This window comes from Propithecus coquereli, unplaced genomic scaffold (genome assembly GCF_000956105.1).
Source record: "Propithecus coquereli isolate 6110/MARCELLA unplaced genomic scaffold, Pcoq_1.0 Scaffold45, whole genome shotgun sequence".
In the NCBI taxonomy this organism is placed as follows: Eukaryota; Metazoa; Chordata; class Mammalia; order Primates; family Indriidae; genus Propithecus; species Propithecus coquereli.
Window position 1 is genome coordinate 354321 of NW_012150285.1, and position 17776 is coordinate 372096.

Below are 17776 nucleotides of genomic sequence, written 5' to 3' on the forward strand. Positions count from 1 at the left end.
AGTTAAAGGCTCTTGCAAAACAATGACAATATATCCTTAAAGTTAAATGCTGGTTGATCTTTTCCCAATTTTCACAAAATAAGTGGGTGAATAGGCATTTTTTTTCAATTTCAACTTTTTTCTTAACCTTGATACCCACTGCCACTTTCTGCTAGGTGACAACAAATAAACCAGAAAAACTCAAAATTGCTCAACAGTCCTAATTTTATGGACAGATGATTGATTTTGTACTACAAATACGATTGTCATATTTTCTGCTAATAAAATTGCTCTTGGTGTGTATGATGAATTAAACATATAAACATTATGTTTCTCTACCATTAATGGGAATACCAGGTCTTCTGCCTCATGAACAAGTGTGATATTAAATATAACAAATATATACATTTCAGGACCTCCAGGAATTCTGATCTTTTTTAAAAAAGGGAGGCTCACAAACATTAACTATTTTAATACTCATCCTAGTGGCAATTTCAGAAGACTTAATGAATAAAGGCAGGAGAGCTAGAATAAGAACCGTTTTTGAACTATGTTAGTAATTTAGTTTGCAATGTATTGAGATGGTGATAGCTCATGATAATGAGTGTCAGACAGGCATTAAAGCTATTAAATTACAAGTAAATAACCATAATGATTAAAAAAAATTACAAACATGAAGCCTACCCAGAGAGAAAAATCTGCATGTATATGTTATTTAATTTAACCACAAGTCACTTAGTCAACAAACTTTACTATCTAACCCCTATTTAAGACCTTAAAGCTTGGGAAAGAATGTGAGCAGGCAAAACAAGTCACAAATTGGCAGTAAAGCTCATTTATGTTATCTATGGGACAATGTCACAAACCATTTTACTCTTATTCGCCATAAATTTCTAGCAGATTAACTTGCTGGTCTCTTACACCATGTGACACTGGAAGTAATAAATCAGAAAAATGGAGAGCTTCCAGGGGCAGACACAGCCACACAGGAAAACAAAAAAACAGCTGACCATGAGAAATCAAAAAAGATTTCTATGTATATGCCCAAAAATACTTAAAAGGGCAATATTCAGTTATGTAGGAAAATCTCTTGAGACAAATAAAATGTTACTGTGTGTCTCAGAGTATCCCAAAGTTTAAAAAAATAAATGAGAAATCTCTTTTTTATAGGTAAAAGTGACTCAACTTAAAATTCCACTGACCAGTAACTTAAAATGTATCAGATATATAGGTGGGCACAAACACTGATAAAAATTCTTTAAGATAACCTTCAAAAGTGCAAACATTAAATTTTATGTCAATAAGTACTTACTTTTCCTTATCAGCTGAGCAAGGCATACTAATAGTTGCTCCTGACTGAACATCTCCTAGCGATGTATTTGGTTTTGTAAATTGCAAGTTAAACTGAACCTGTGAAGAAAAATATCTCATACAACTGAATTAATGAGAACTGAGTTCTATATTGAGATACGTGGTGAAATTGTTCTTCTGATAAATCTACCATAAAAATACAGGTTTCACCTATATTTTATAACACAAGCACATTCTATTGAGAAGATTTAATAAAAAGAATCCTATTGTTCCTTACCAAAGAAGTACCTGTCATATAAGATGAATAAAACAAAATGATTCTCTTAGTTTGAAAGAAAAACGTGAACACTAAATCATTCAAATGAAGTGTTGCAGAGTTAAAAGTAACCAAGCACCACAATAATGCATTTACCTCATGCATTCTGAAAATACTTCTCTTTTCATGACTTTCAAAGCCTGTTATATTTATTTAAGGATTCTAAATGAAGGCTTGGAATTTGAATTTTGAAATAGTCAAAAGTAATCAAGAATCTATGCAAAAATCTAGAGTAAAATATTAGCATTTATTAATAAGACATAGTAGCTTATTTAATAATGTACTACGATTGAGTGGGTTTTGTAACAGAAAGGTATATATGGGCTCTATATTATAAAGTTTATAAACAAATCATTATACCAATAGATCAAAGAAGAGAAATCATGACCACCTGTATACAAAAAGAAAAGGCATAAGAAAACAATACACGTCAATTTTTGGCGAAAACTCAAAATAGGAATAGATACTAGCTTAATATGGTAAAATTATAAATTAGGAAGATATATGCTGCTGTACGTGGCTATCAAGTTTCAATGGTGTAAAGATACCAGTTCTCCCTACATTAACCTACGCTTACCATAGTTACATTACATACAAATAGGTTTTTTAAAGCAAGACAAACTGTTTCTAATATTTTTTATAGAAAAATAAACATTCAATAAGAGGGAAGAAAATTAAGAAAGGATACCAGATATTAATAAATAATAGCTTCCAGTCACCAACCATAAACAATTAGAAAAGTGGACAAAACAAATGAAAACAATGTCCTCAGATATCAGACCACAGGGAGTGCAGGACTGAGATCTCTGAGAAGTGTTATTCCTATAATCAATCCAGCTTTCTAACTGGAGGCACCTTCCTGCCAGCAAGTGCAGAGGGAGAACACAAATGCTGAACTGAGGAGATCAAGATCAGAATTTAGCAAGGTTGGGTGGCTGGAGGCTGCAGGGCTGAGTTCTGATGAAAAGGGAGCTATACAGAGAATAGTCTCTAGAAATCTGTCTGTTGATCTCCTTGAGTCTTTGCTGAGTACTAGGTACACGCATACGGTAAAACTCCACAAGGATGGGTAAATAAAGACAGGAGCATTTTAAGCTGAATAATTTCCAAGGTTCATAAGCAGAGAGCCCTTGGCTAGAGTGGAAAGCCGTGAAGGATCACACCTTTGTATTAGGGCTGACCTGTCCCTTGAGAAGAAGGTACTTTAGATACACCCTAGCAATGCTAAAGAGAAAAGAAAAAAAAAACTTTGAGAGCATTAGTATCTATATAAAATGAAGCAAATAATAATGAAATAAATAAATGAACAGTCTCAATGGAACAATATTATGTGATCAACCAGGTATTATTGGAGAACCAAGGAGTACGAAAGGAAGAGAATAGAAAAAAAAATGTGAAGAAATAATGACCAGAATTTCCTAAACTGATGAAAACTATAAACCCACTAATTGAAGAACCTCACGAAAACCCAGTGCATATGGATGCACATGCACCACACCAAGCACATAATTAGGATGTTGAAAATTAAGGCTAAAGAGAAAATCTTAAAAACACCCAAAGAAATATATAGAAAAAGTGATAAACATGGATGACATCTTCAACATGTAGAAAGGAAAAAAGAATCTGTTGACGTAGAATTTTAAATGCAGAGAAAATGATGTCAAAATAACAATCTGAGACAAATGCAGAATTGCCTGCATGCCTGCACTGTAATAAATCTTACAGACTTGTACTATATGAGATCTCAAAGTTATTAAAGAGAAAGGAAAATGATCCCAGATGAAGATTTAGATCTACAAAAAGGAATAAAGAGTATGTAAATAGTAAATGTATGAGTAGACTAAAGACTTTTACTGATTGTTTAATTTCTTTAAAATATACTTGATTGTGTAAAGCAAAAAAAAACAGTGAGATTCATAACAAATGTAAAAGTAAAATTTTGACAACAGTCACAAAAGCACATGAGGGAGGAAATGGAAGTATATTATTTTAAAGTTCTTATTTTACACGGAAAGTATTATACTATTATTTGAAGGTGGATTATGATAAGATGAAAATGTATATGTAAACCAGAGCAAACACAAAGAAAATAAAGTCAACAGTAGATAGAAAATGGAAAACAAAATATAATGCACAAAGGCCAGAATGTCTCCTTTCACACTTACTTAAATTTAAATTGTAATAAGGTGAGAAAAATAAATAAAAGGCAACCAAATTGGAAAGGAAGAACTAAAGTTGTCATTATTTTCAGATGAAATAATAGTTTTTGTGTAAAGTCAAAGAGAATCTACAAAAAAAATTGAGTTTAATAAATGAGTAGCAAAGTTTCAGGACACAAAATCAATATACAAAAATCAACTATGTTTCTATACATCATTGAATATTCTGACATAGAAATTACTAAAACAATTACATCAGCAACAGCATCAAAAGGAATTCTTAGTAATAAATTTAACAAAAGAAATGTAAGACATGCACATTGAAAACTGCAAAACATTACTAAGAGAAATGAAAGAAGATCTAAATAAATGGAGAGACTCTTAAGGTCTCATGGATTGGAAGACAAAATATTGTCAAAATAGTGTTTCTTTAAAAATTGACCTATAAATTCAATTTTCCCCTATCAAAATTCAAATAGACTATATTGTAGAAATTGACAAGCTAATCATTTATGTAAAAATGAAAAAGGATCTAAAATAAAAATGTAAAGAATATGAAACAATTTTGAAAAAGAAGAATAGAGTTGATGGATTTACACTATCCATTTTTGAAACCTAATATAAAGTCACAGTGATTAAGACAGTATGGTATTGGCACAAAGATAGGCATATAAATCAATGAAACAGAATTGAGAGTCCTGAAGAAAATCCTTACATTTATGGTCAATTGATTTTCAACAAAGGTGCTTAGACAATTAAACAGGGAAAAGATCTTTTCAACAATGGTACTGAAATAATTGGAATATCCATATAAAAAAAAATGAACTTAGACCCCTACTTTACATCATACACAAAAATGGATCACAGTGGATCATAGATTTAAATGTAATAGCTAAAACTATAAAACTTCTAGAATAAAACACAGGAGAAAATGTTTTCAACATGTGGTTGGACAAAGAGTTCGGAGACATGATTCCCAAAGCATGATCCATGAAAGGAAAAAATTTGATAAAGTGGACTTCATCAAAAATTAAAATCTTTTATGTTTCAAAAGATACCATTAAGAAAATGAAAAGGGAAGCCACACTAGGAGAGAATATTTGCAAATCATATGCTTAATAAAGGACTTCTATCCAGAACACACAAAGAACTCTCATAACTTAATAGAAAGACAAACAAACTTGTTTAACACATACTAGATGTTTAATTTTAGTGATTCTAATACATGTGTAGAAGAACTTTGTTGTGCTTTTAATTTGCATTACTCTAAAAGATAATGAGGTTGAATATTTATGCGCTTATTTGACATCAGAATATCTACTTTGGTGAAATATCTATTTGAATGCTTTGCCGATAGTTAAACAAATTTACCACCAGTAGTCTAAGAGTTCAAGTCATTCTGCATCCTTTTAACAATTGGTAAAACCACTTTGGAAAAGTCTGGCAATTTCTTGAAAATGAAACATATACCACCAAGCCATCCCATTCCTAGGTATTCATCCCCAATAAATAGAAAAATTTACACATAAATGTTCAGAGCAGGTTAATCTATAATATCCAAATATTGAAAACAACTCAAATGCCCATCAACTTATGAATGTATAAACAAATTGTGGCATATCAATATAATCAAATACTACTGGGCAATTAAAAGAAATTAACTATTAATAAGCAATACAACCTGGAAGAACCTCACACATGTTATTAGTGAAAGAGAAAAGACACCAAAAAACTACTTATTTTATGATTCTATTTATATGAAGTTTAAAAAGGCAAATTTATTTTATTTATTTATTTTTTATTTCAGGATTTAAAGTGACAGAAAGGCAATCAGTAGTTGAGGCAGGAGTATGGATTAACTGAAAACAGGCACTAGAGAACTTTTTGGGGTAACGTAAATATTCTAAAACTGAACTGTTGTGATGGTTTCACAACTCTATAAACTGACTAAAAGTATTGAACTATAAACTTACAGTGGAAGAATTTTATAATATGGAAATTATAACTTAATAAATCTTTAAATTTCAAAAAGGAAGCATAATGAAGAGAGTAAAAAGACAATGCAAAAATTGCAAAATAATAGTTAACACATAAAAGCAACATCAGACTAGTGGCCAGAATACATAAAGAATGCTTATAAAATTGTTTTATAAATATTAAATATTGTAAACAAAAAGATGAATAAAAGAAAAAGCCAGGCACAGAGTGGTCTGTGCCTGTAGTTCCGGGTGCTCAGGAGGCTGAGCTGGGAGTTGTCACTCAAGCCCAGGAGATAGAAGCCAGCCTGGGCAATGTAGCGAGACTCCATATATAAACATAAACACACACACACACACACACACACACACACACATACACATACACAAAACCAAAAACAAACATAAAAAAATGAATGAACAAGAATTTTACAGAATAGAAGATATAACCCATAAATACATAAAAAGATATTCCTCACTTTAACAACCAGGGAAATGTTATTAATAATTAACATCACAATAAGATACTATTTTCAGCCACCAGATAGGCAAAAATGCCTTTGATCCAGTTACTTCTAATAATTTATCCTATAAATCTATTTGTAAAGGTCACAAAGATGTATGCACAAAGAAAGTCACTGCAGCATTGTATAAGTATCTAATAGATTAAAAACAACCTAAACAATTACCCATAAATGGTACTAGTTAATTATAGTACATCCATATACTGGAATATTATGATGTCATTAAAAAACAAAAACTTACATTCTGATACACTGAAATAGGCCTATTCCATGATAACAATGTTAAATGAAAAAATCAAAACATAGGCCGGAAGCAGTAGCTCATGCCTGTAATCCCAGCACTTTGGGAGACCGAGGCTGGAGGACTGCTTGAGGCCAGGAGTTTGAGACCAGCCTGGGCAACATAGCAAGACCATGTCCCTACAAAAAATTTTTTTAAATTAGCCAGGTGTGGTGGCATGCTCCTGTAGTCCCAGCTATTCCAGAGGGTGAGGCAGGAGGATCACTTGAGCCCAGGAGTTTGAGATTGCAGTGAGCTATGATTACACCACTGAACTACAGCCTGGGCAACAGAGTAAGACTCTGTCTCCAAAAAAAAAAAAAATTAAATTAAATTATTTAAAAAAGCAAGGCATAGAACAGTGGGCATGTACTATTTATGCTTATCTATATAGACACTCATATATATATATATGAACATACATATGTATATATGCATGCACATATATTCTTGTATATGCTTTAAATATTTTTGGAATGTATCACAAGAAATTTCAAAATATTTTTCTCTAAGGAGAGAATGGGGATCACAGTACAGACATTTAGACAGTATATCCTCTTGTCCCTTTGGAAGCTTCTTATACATTATCTATTTTTTAAAATAGTTAATACTAAATAAACAGAAATTTAGAATCATCCAGTGAATGAGGTGGTTAATCAAACCGAGTAATACTATCTCTAGATAAAAATCTGTTTTTGGATGCACACTGTGGGCCAAACACTATCAAGATAAATAAATCAATCATTGGGCCCCTTTCTCACTGCAAAAAATCTCTCACACACTTCATAATTTCCTTGATGAATGTTTGACATTGAAGACTAAGAATTTAATCAAAAGATTCAATCAAAGTATTTTCTTTGACATCAAATAATATATCCTCTTTAATAACAGTTCAGTTTGAAAGATCTTACAGTTTACTATCTAATGGTATTTCACCACAAAATGTAAGCACCAGAGTGTCAGGCACTTTATTTTATTCAACACTGTATCTCCTGCAACTGTTAATAGAACAATGCCTGGCCATAATAGACATTCATTAAATACTTATTGAATGAATGAATCCTTGGCTATTACTGTCTTCAAAAATAAAGGAGAAAAAATAAGTAATTTTGTCTATCTTGCTTTAAAATATCAAGTGTTTGTTCTATTTGTCAGCACAGCACAATTTTTAAAAATACTCTTATGGATTCTTTTGGCATGACTTTGTTTGTTGCCTATATCAACTTCTAATGTTATTTTACATCCTCACAGTTAAACATCTACTTAAATACACTAAATCTTTGACAGTAACATTTTAATACATCAAGTATATTATAGGTTCAATGTTATAAAATAAAATATTTTTTTAAATTGTAACTAAAAAGAACATGTTTTAATCACCATACCTGCTAGCACAAGCCTGCCTAAATCAATAGAAAAATTAGCTTGGTGTGGTTTTGCACACCTATAGTCCCAGCTGCTTGGGAGGCTGTGGCAGGAGAATCCTTTCAGCCCAGGAATTTGAGGTTGCAATGAGCTATGATGATGCCACTGCACTCTAGCCCAGGCAATGGAGCAAGACTCTTGTCTCAAAAAGACAAAAAAAAAACCAACTACCTACACCAATGGCCACTAAAGTAGGCAGTGATTAAGACCATCCATTGAGGCTGGAGAAGAAAATCTTATAACTTCAATTTATATCCATTTTTAATCTCATTCTTTAATTTCTATTTTTGAATACATTTTATTATTAATAATAGTAGATAACATTTATGGAGCACTTATCATGTATCAGGCACTATTCTGAGCAAATACATCAATTCATTTAACTCAATAATCCAGTAAGGTAGAGAAAATTATCACTCCATTTTACATGTGGGGAAACGAAGCCTAAGAGTAGGATATTGTTTGTTTGTTTTTTAGTGGCTTCCTCAACTTTACATTGATAGAAGCAGGATTTAAAGTTTAACATCAGATTCCACTTTCTTAACTACTAAATTATATTGTATATAATAAACTATTTCAGCAGTATATGCATAAATTCATAAATATTCATGAATTAGAGGTCAAAGTGTTTTGCTTGTTTTAGGGTTTTTTTCTGACTGTTGGGAATACATGATCAAAGGAAGATGGAGAGCAATTATATAAAAAACACAAAGTCTTGCTCCTATGTTTAAGAATATTCTTGTTATAATGATTCCTGTGATTCCACAATACTTATAAGAAACGTAATTTCATTATTTTATAAGTCATATTGTCCTACCAAGTAGGCAACTATCGTAGATCTTGTCCTCATTGTGTACATTTTATATATATTTTTTTTTCCTGGAAAGTTGCTTAAAATAAAAAAACTGTGAATTCCATCATAATTCTCAAGGAAAAAAATGATCCCAAATGTAATCACACTTGCGTATACTGATATTTATCATAGAATAATAGTATTCTTTTGAATGCATGTATCTAATTCTCCTTAAAAAGCAATGCATGAAGAGCCGATTAAATGCCAGAAAATATTCTTTACATAACAGTAGTCTAAGCACAAAAACTCAGGTTTAATTCTCATTTCATTCAGAATTCTCTATAGCTCCAGATAATTAATAAGGATATGGCTAAAAAAGAGCACATGCCTAAGCAACACAGCCAACTTATTTTTAGAAGAGCCAGACCTAATTTGATAAAGAGTTTATAATACCAGTTTCAAAGTCTTAAATTCTATCTTTTATAAAATACTTTTTTCATAAATGTTTGTTTCCATGATGTAGGAAAAAATCAACTTAGACCTGAAGTTAGGAATAAAAATAAAAGCAGTGACTAATCTGGGTGTATTAAATTATTATGAAAATAAAATTGTAATACATATGAAAACAATATATATTCCTTTACTTATCTATAAATATATATATATATATAAAAACTAAGACATTAGTAATAATAGTGATGATGAAGAACTCAAGTGGGTAGAAGAAAGTCTTAACAAATAAATCAAGGGTTGGAGGGATTGCTAGTCATACACTTTTTAAGATAATGTTGCCAGAACTACACTGTAGAATTTGACATAAGCCTGCCCTACACCAGAGCTTTAAATTCTGGCAACAAAATCCAAAAATGTTACCAGAGCTAATACTCCAGCAGTATATCCTAGTCAGTAATGCTAGTTATGCTTGAGAATTGTAGAATATATTCATATAAGCAGAAGAATGAATAAAAATGGAGAGGTTGATTAGAAATAAGGTTTAAGTAGACTGATAATCCAGTCTTTTACAAATTATAGTGACTCAAGAAATATAGCACATATATTTCTATAAACATATATACTATTCAGTAATGTATTCAATTTAATGTTACCTAATATTTAGCAACTGACCAAGTAAACAATGAACTTATAAAAGATAAAAGATATTTGTATGCTAATAAGTTGCTGTATTTTTCCAGAAAAAATATTAGTTAATTTGGCTACCTTTGGTCCTGAAACCGGGTGGATGGTATTTTTGGCAGATATCGAATGAGGAAAGGTATTTTGGAATGCAAATGCAGAGGAGACAGGATAGCCAATCCCACAAGTTGGGTAAGTTAGTCTACCATCAACCTAAAAATAAAAACATAAAAATGATTAAAAATGAGAAATTAATTCTAAATAGTATTTGTTAATCAGGAGGCATTAGCATGTGTTATAATAACCAACAATTAAGGGCACTATCTCAGAGGCCAATTTGTTTATGATACGTTTGAACCAGATGGTTTTTTCGAGTGGCTGCGCAAGCTTGGATAAAATAAACTACCAGACCTGCTTTTGTAGTTAGTTAAAACAAAGACTTCTGAACCACCTTGTTTTATTCTAGGGTTCCTGAAAAGCAGGGGAATTGAGAATGTGGAGTCATAGATCAATAGGCCAATCAAAGATAAAATAAAAATTTTCTGCCAAACTGAATAAAAAGATCAGTGTTCTTAAATGGACTAATTGAGACAATAATTGGCTTTATACTAATTTTCAATATACTGGCATCTCTATTAACCAATGTTATAAAAACAGTTTATTTTTATAAGAGACCAACTGAAACACAAATCTTAAGAAGCATTTGTACAATCCAATGGCTGTACAACGAAAATACCTTTCGCATAGCTGTCTATCATCAGTCATTCAAGATTAAGCCAGTTAAATTTTTTCAAGTTTATAATTTGGACTCAAGCACTTCTGTACCTTTTTCCAATTTAGCAGCAATTCTTTCCCTTCTTTAGACACTTAGTACTATCTCATTTACCAGAGTAGATTAAAAATTCAATTAGGTATTTGAATTTGAAACCCTCTACCAATGCCTTCCAGCCAAAGACCACCAGGAACCCACCTATATAGACGTACAAGCTGGGTTTATTCCTCCTTGTAACAAGAGAAACTGCACACCATGGAGAACCACAGGGTGTCTCAGTAAGTGGGTATTAAATGGAACTTACTTTATGGATTTAGACAATGATAGGTGATTTAAGAGAACATTTAAGAAACTAGGGCTTTGCTACGGATTGGAAGCTGTCAGAAAGTGGGAATAAATATATGACTGAGTATCTGAATAAATCCTATCTCATAAGGGAGAAGGAATGTATTAAAGCCAAAGCTATAATCAGTTAAGAAGCAGCAGCCACTCATGTTAGCCAGGAGAAGAGGATGTGTGGCCATTTTTGTGGTTTAAAAATGTTCATATTTGTGTCTGTGTTCACACACAGTTATGGAGTAGCCTTAGTTTTGTCCTGATCCATCCCGGTCACAGAGCAGCCTTGTCTGATGTTGATATTCTATGAAATTGTTATGTTCAGCAGGAGAGCCCCCAAGCCTATCTGTGAGCACTAGGCAAGCTCCTAGCAGCAGCACCTAGGCCTAGCCACCTGATAGTAGCAGGACATCTCTGAATGTAAAGAGCTACTTTTCTTATTCTCCCTTTTTTCTTGCAAGGAAAAAGCAAAAGACCCGGTTCTGGGAGCTAAAAAGCTTACATCTCATACCAGTTTCTTCTAGAATCTAGAGCTGACAATCCTGCTCACAGAGCTTTTCTTTTTCTTTTTCCCTCTCTTTTTCTGACAGACTTCAGTTTGGGCTTTCTCTATCATAGTTCCTTGAGCCCAAACCCTAAATTCTCTCTTCTTGAAGTCTCCTAAATATATTATGTGTATATTTTAAAGCTTTTCAGCATATTTGGCATTACCTTAGTTAGTACTGAATGATTTCTATACCCAGTAAAGTTTATGAAGTGTGCCCTTGAAACACGGCCTCTTTGTTAAAAGCAAGTGTGCCTTTGTGCCACTTCAGGGGCAACTTAAACTTTACTTCAGTGCTAATAATTGTAGGACTTCAGCCTGTATTGGTACCAACACCTTAAGTCATGGAAACTTCCCAACAATCTGGGAATACTTTTGTTTCCGAAAATTCACTAAGATCACTTATACCTTATTTTAATCTTACCACATTCAAGTTAGGAGAAATTCCACTTCTGATTGTGTTGCTGCTAGAATGTGCAGGTGGGGTAGTAGAAGGTCCCAATACATCTTGCTTTCTCACTAGCTGATTTTCATTTAGTTCTTTATTTAACCATGTGATTACTTAAATAAAAGAGCAAAAGTCAAGGTAATTTGACTATTTTTATTTTTTAATCATTTTAAGCAATTTTATTAAGATTTTTAAAATTATAAGTTTTTACAATGACCTTACATCACAGGAGAACAATATAGGTTCACCTAAATGTTTGTAATTAAAGATTCTTATTTTTAGCAACTGCCACACAGGACTCCTTTTTCTATTATTTTCAGAAGCACATATTTCTGGTACTAGAAACTGAGAAAAACGTTAGAAGCTTAATCTTATATTTTAGTTTCACACAATTCATATTGTTACTATTAGGTAAACAGCAATTTTTAAAAAGGAGTAGTGAAGAATTTAAACAATAAATTATATTCAACATATTAAGTAGTTTTAATTTTGGGTTACTGACACATGGGATATGGTTTTCTTCATAATGATGATAACTATTTTACTGGGCAACTGATATAATTTACTATAGCAAAGATATTAAGATAGCATATTGAAAGCATAAATTATTTATATATAGCAATATCTTGATTTACCCACACTTTTATGAATTCAAATAAAATTTTCAAGTTAAGAAAACTATAAATCTCATTTACATATAAATGTAACATACTTACACTTTTCATTATTTTTCAAAAGCTGTTTGCTTTCTTCAAGTTTTTGAACTGTAGCTTCTAATTGTTCTTGTAACTTACATACCTGAAATATTCCAATCCTCACAGTAAGTCAAACAAAATAAAGATTAAATAAAAACTGAAGAAATGCATATACTATTAATTAAATAATTAAATACTAATATTAAATGAGAATAAAGGAATTAGCTCAACTTTGTAATAAAATATTTATGTGTGTATATACATATAGATATTGAGCAATCAAGGTATTTGAGTCATGATAATTAACTTTTCAAACTGAAATAGGTTATTAACTTCTGCTAAATCTAGTGTTCTTTTGTTTTAAAAAATGCCAAAGCCACTAATATAACAAAGTAGAAATTTTTAAAAATACATCTGAGGAAATAAAATAGTAACAATCAAAAATATAAAATATTAACTACCTCTTGCTCTTTAATTCGAAGAGACTGTCCAATATCTTGTAATTCCTTTTGCTCCTTTTGTAATTTTTCCTCCTTCTCAGCCAAGAGTTTTTCCTGCTGAATAGTAACTGTATTCTTCAGTTTCAACTTACCCATTAGAGTTTTCAGATCCCCTTGTAACTTCTTGATAATTTCATTTGCCTGTAAAAGAGCTGATATGTATATCTCTACATAAGCTGATGAAATATTAATATTCTACTAAAGTTTAAAAACAAACCTTCAGAAGTTCTGCTGATAATGATTTTATTGTAGCTTCAAGTTTTCCTAGCTGTACTTGATTTTTCTCCCCATTTTCTTCTAAGGCCACCTGATATGTATTTTTAAAAACATGAATAATTAGGGCATTTGTGTTTATGTAGGAAGAGCATCACTTATAAATATGATCATTTTGTTTAGAAAAATTTAAAAGTAGACCTTCTGCTCCTGGATTGTATCAAATGCTTCTTTTGTTCTTAAAACAAGCTGGTCCTTATCCTTGATTTCCTGTTCTAAAACTGCCACTTTTGTTTGTAGCTGATTAATATGCTTTTCTTTCTCGTGGCATTCGGCATCTAGTGTAGAATTTTCTCTTCGCAAAGAGAGGACTTCTTGCTTAGTTCGCTGCAACTCCTAGAAGGGGAAAAAAGAAATTATACATTATGAAAAAGAGAAATTGGCTGGTCTAGTTATTTACAGTTAAGATCTTTAAAATATCAAAAATGTCTTTAATAATTTTAAAGTTCTAATTCATATTGTTTCTTAAAAAACATGAAAGCATCTCTATGATATGTATAACTTATAGATTTAGAATACAATTATAAAATACACTACTATTTAATTCAACCATATTAAGGGAATATAAAACAATCCTGATTCGTGAATAAATTACTACAACTTTTAAAAACTTGTAACAAGAATTTTCTGATGTCTCCCCAACTGATTCTAAGGATAGCCAAGGATGAGAGCCACAATCTAGAGTAAACGTTTTTCTCTGTTGCTTCTATCTACAGACTTTTTTTTAAAGGCTCTTACTGTGCAATTTATAATCTATCTTCTTCACCTAATACATTACAAATATCTTTCCACGTCAATAAATAAGTCAACATTTCTGAATTTCCTTTTGGTTCACTCTTTGAAGCACAAATGACAATTGTTAATTAAAAATAGATTGTCAAAAAATCTAAAATAGATCACTTCTCAATCAGCTAATACTAACTCAAATGTTGCTGATACACACAGTTCAGTATAGTATTCCTAGTTTTAGTCTTTAACAAAAATTTAAAAAATTAATTTTACAGTATTATACTGTAGTGGTTTTAGGAGCATAGAATCAAATAGAATTTAAGTTCTGTGATCTTGAGAATTACTTAATCTCCCTAAACCTCAGTTCCCTCATTTGTACAACAGAAATGATAACAAATACTTAATAAATTATTTCATTTAATCTTCATAAAAATCTTTAAATTGCCTTGCACATTGGCTGGCATATAGTAAATATTCAATAAATGATAGTAGCAATTGTTATTTTTAGGGCAGTAATGCCTAAAGAGTATAATTTAAGAAAGCTAATGAATACTCAGAAGTAAAAAAAAACTTCCCAGGACTCATTATTTGTAAGTCTTATGTAAATCTTGGAAGATATATTTTGATTAGATTATACAAAAATCAACAGAATGAAGACTGTCTATATCCTGGCCAGTTTCAGGGCTGAGATAGAAGAAATCACATAGGATTATAATGAATCTTTTAGACAACCAATATACCATGAAGTCTGAAATGTTTTACTAACCGATGTGAAGGGTGTAAGCAGGAAAAACTGAAGACGTCTATTGTTGGGGCAAAACACTATGAGGATCTGAACATAAAATTGATCAGACATTAGAGCTTCTAAGCAGGACAGTCTGGAGAAATGGAAGTGGAAAAGTCTTGTGAACTAGAATAACACTGGTGATCTTTCTATTTAAATATGATAGACTTTGAAAATCTATATATATTTCCTGATAATTCATATGACAATAATGTATAATAATGCTACACAGTCTATCATCAGTGGCAAAGCATCAACAAATGTGCCATAACGGCACAATTTTAAAAATTTCTTTGTTGCCTGAGAGAACAAGGTAATAAAAAAGACAGGCAAATAACAGATGGGTTCCAATCCTTGGCTTCCACTTACTGGCTATGTGACTTTACGCAAGTTATTTAATGTCTCTGTACCTTAGTTTCATCATCTATAAAATCAGTATAATAATAGAACTTACCTTAAAGAACTGTTATAATTAAATGCACTAATATACACCTATCACATAACAAATGCTCAGAAAGCAATAACTATTATCTTTACTATTACTATTATCATTATTATTACTTGACAGTAAACTTCATATAATTGTATGATATGTTGAGTTGGCTGAGGGAAAGAACCACCCCTGTCAACACTGACACCCTATGAGAGACAGACGCCACACTAATATTAAAAATACACTCAAGAATCCTAGAGCTGTTCCAGTATGCTGTTTCATAAGTCGTTAACTAAAAATATCCAAGTTCACCATCGTTCTATTCTGAATTAGCCTTTTTATCAAATTTCAGATTCTCAGTTTTCTTTGCATTGTCTGAACAGATTACCCTAACCCCACAAGAGAGCCATGCAGAGCATCCAGAGGACCACCCACCCCACATAAGCAATAAAGTAATCAAATTAAAATAAAGTGACCAAATTAAAGCAGTCTTTTAAATTGGAAGGGGAAAAAACCCACAACATTCAATACCTCTTCGACGCCAGAAAGTTTTGCTTTAAGTTCTCTAATAGTGGAGTCTCCTTTATATTTTCTTTCGGTTAGGTCTTTATTAGTTGCTTCTAACTCAGACACTCTGTTTTGTAGCTGGTGGATGTTTTGTTGATGGAGAATTTCTAAATCTTTTTTCTGTTGTTCATGCTGCTGTTGATATTGAACCTGTGCCTATTATATAATAAAAACATAGTACCAAAATTCAAAGGAAAAAAATCAGAAATACAAATACAAAACCATTTTGGAAAAAACTGTAATTTCTTCTTTATAATTATTAGATGTCCCTGTTTTTAAAAGGGTCTATTTTCAATTATGAATTTCATGTAAGAGAAAGTAAGGTCAAGAAAGGCAAATTTACCACAATGATCTTGTTCATCACTTCTGCTTCTCCTAAACCTACATATGTTTAAAAGTAATAGTCATCAAGGGAAGAATGATATATGATTCAGTAAAAAAAGCAAACTGCAAAATAGTATATATAGTATGAATGTACTTGTGTTAAAAAAAAAATGAACAGGTATATAGAACTTTCAGTTTTTGCTTTAAACACTATTACAGTGTTTCCTTTTTTTACACTCAGTACATGTATATATTAATATGTTTTACAATGGAAAAATACCTAAAATTGTAAAATCAGCAATGTTTGTTCATCAGGCCAATCTCATATTTAGTTGTCACATTTTACCAACAATAAAATTTGAACATAATTATAACTGTGCAATCTCTAGTGCCTGTCTAAATCATACCACAAACCTATCTTAATAATTTCTGTTAATGAACACTATCAAATCATGAATACCTTTAAAAAATAGTCTATTTTTCTGATTATGAAAGTTAAACACACTTTGAAATAAAAAGAAAAAAAATTATACAGTGTATCTGTGTAACAAAAACATTTGTACCTCCTTAATATTTTGCAATAAAAAGAAAAAAAAGTTAAATATGCTCCTAAAGGCACAAAGGGAAATCACTAATAACCCATAATCCCATCCAGGGAGTTACTCCTAATATTTAGGAATATTTCTTTCCAGTCATTTATGCACTTACATTGACATCCCACATGCACACACAATATACATATTTAAATTTAATGAATTAAGATCAAGCTATTTATAAAATTTAATTATGATTTTTATTTCCTCAGCATTTGCATCATTTCACATCTTTAAAAAACTCTCTGTAAATATTTTCTTTTTTTTCTGTAAATACTTTAATAGCTGCATAACATTCCATTCCATGGTTACTCCATAATTCATTTAACTCCTGCCCAATTATGGACATTTTCTAATATTTCACAATTAAAAATAAAACTATGATTAATATTTTTGTACATATATGTACACCCAAAATTCGCATTATTTCTTTATGATCAATTACAGGTTAAAGAATATAAACAAATATAAAGCTTGATATAAGTTCCAGAACTGCATTCCAGAAAAGTTATATCCATTCAAAATTCTTAGCACTAGTACAGGAGAGTGTCTCTCTAATAAAATGCTTTGAGAATTTTACATTATTACTTCAGGAATTCCTTCATTTCTGGAAAATTGGAAAGGAGAGAGGAGAGGGGCAAAAAGAGATAAAACAGAAAAAAGGCTACATAAAATTGAAAAAATCTTGGCAAACACATTGAAGAAGAAAAATCAAGAAAAAGAAAAAACAGAGCAAACTGGTAAAGATGATAAAGACACTAACTAAAGGTAGAGGCGGCCAAAGGCAGTAAAAATAAAGAACTGGTTTTACCCTAGCAATTATTAGGATCCCAGGGATTTTTGTTTAAACAAGAAAGTGTGAGGGATAGGATTACAAAGTT

The 17776-nt window shown here is 31.2% G+C and overlaps 1 protein-coding gene across 1 annotated transcript in view; it reads right to left on the bottom strand.

The window, feature by feature from the left end:
- SASS6 (spindle assembly 6 homolog (C. elegans)) overlaps positions 1-17776 on the bottom strand; it is a 35927-nt gene that overhangs the window by 1448 nt on the left and 16703 nt on the right. Inside the window, exons 8-15 of the mRNA XM_012654907.1 lie at positions 15943-16134; positions 13607-13801; positions 13410-13499; positions 13154-13333; positions 12714-12795; positions 11974-12110; positions 9982-10110; positions 1292-1389 (exon numbers count right to left, since the gene is read on the bottom strand). Of these exons, the coding sequence (XP_012510361.1) occupies positions 1292-1389; positions 9982-10110; positions 11974-12110; positions 12714-12795; positions 13154-13333; positions 13410-13499; positions 13607-13801; positions 15943-16134 (1103 nt within the window). The remainder of the gene's footprint in view (positions 1-1291; positions 1390-9981; positions 10111-11973; positions 12111-12713; positions 12796-13153; positions 13334-13409; positions 13500-13606; positions 13802-15942; positions 16135-17776) is intronic.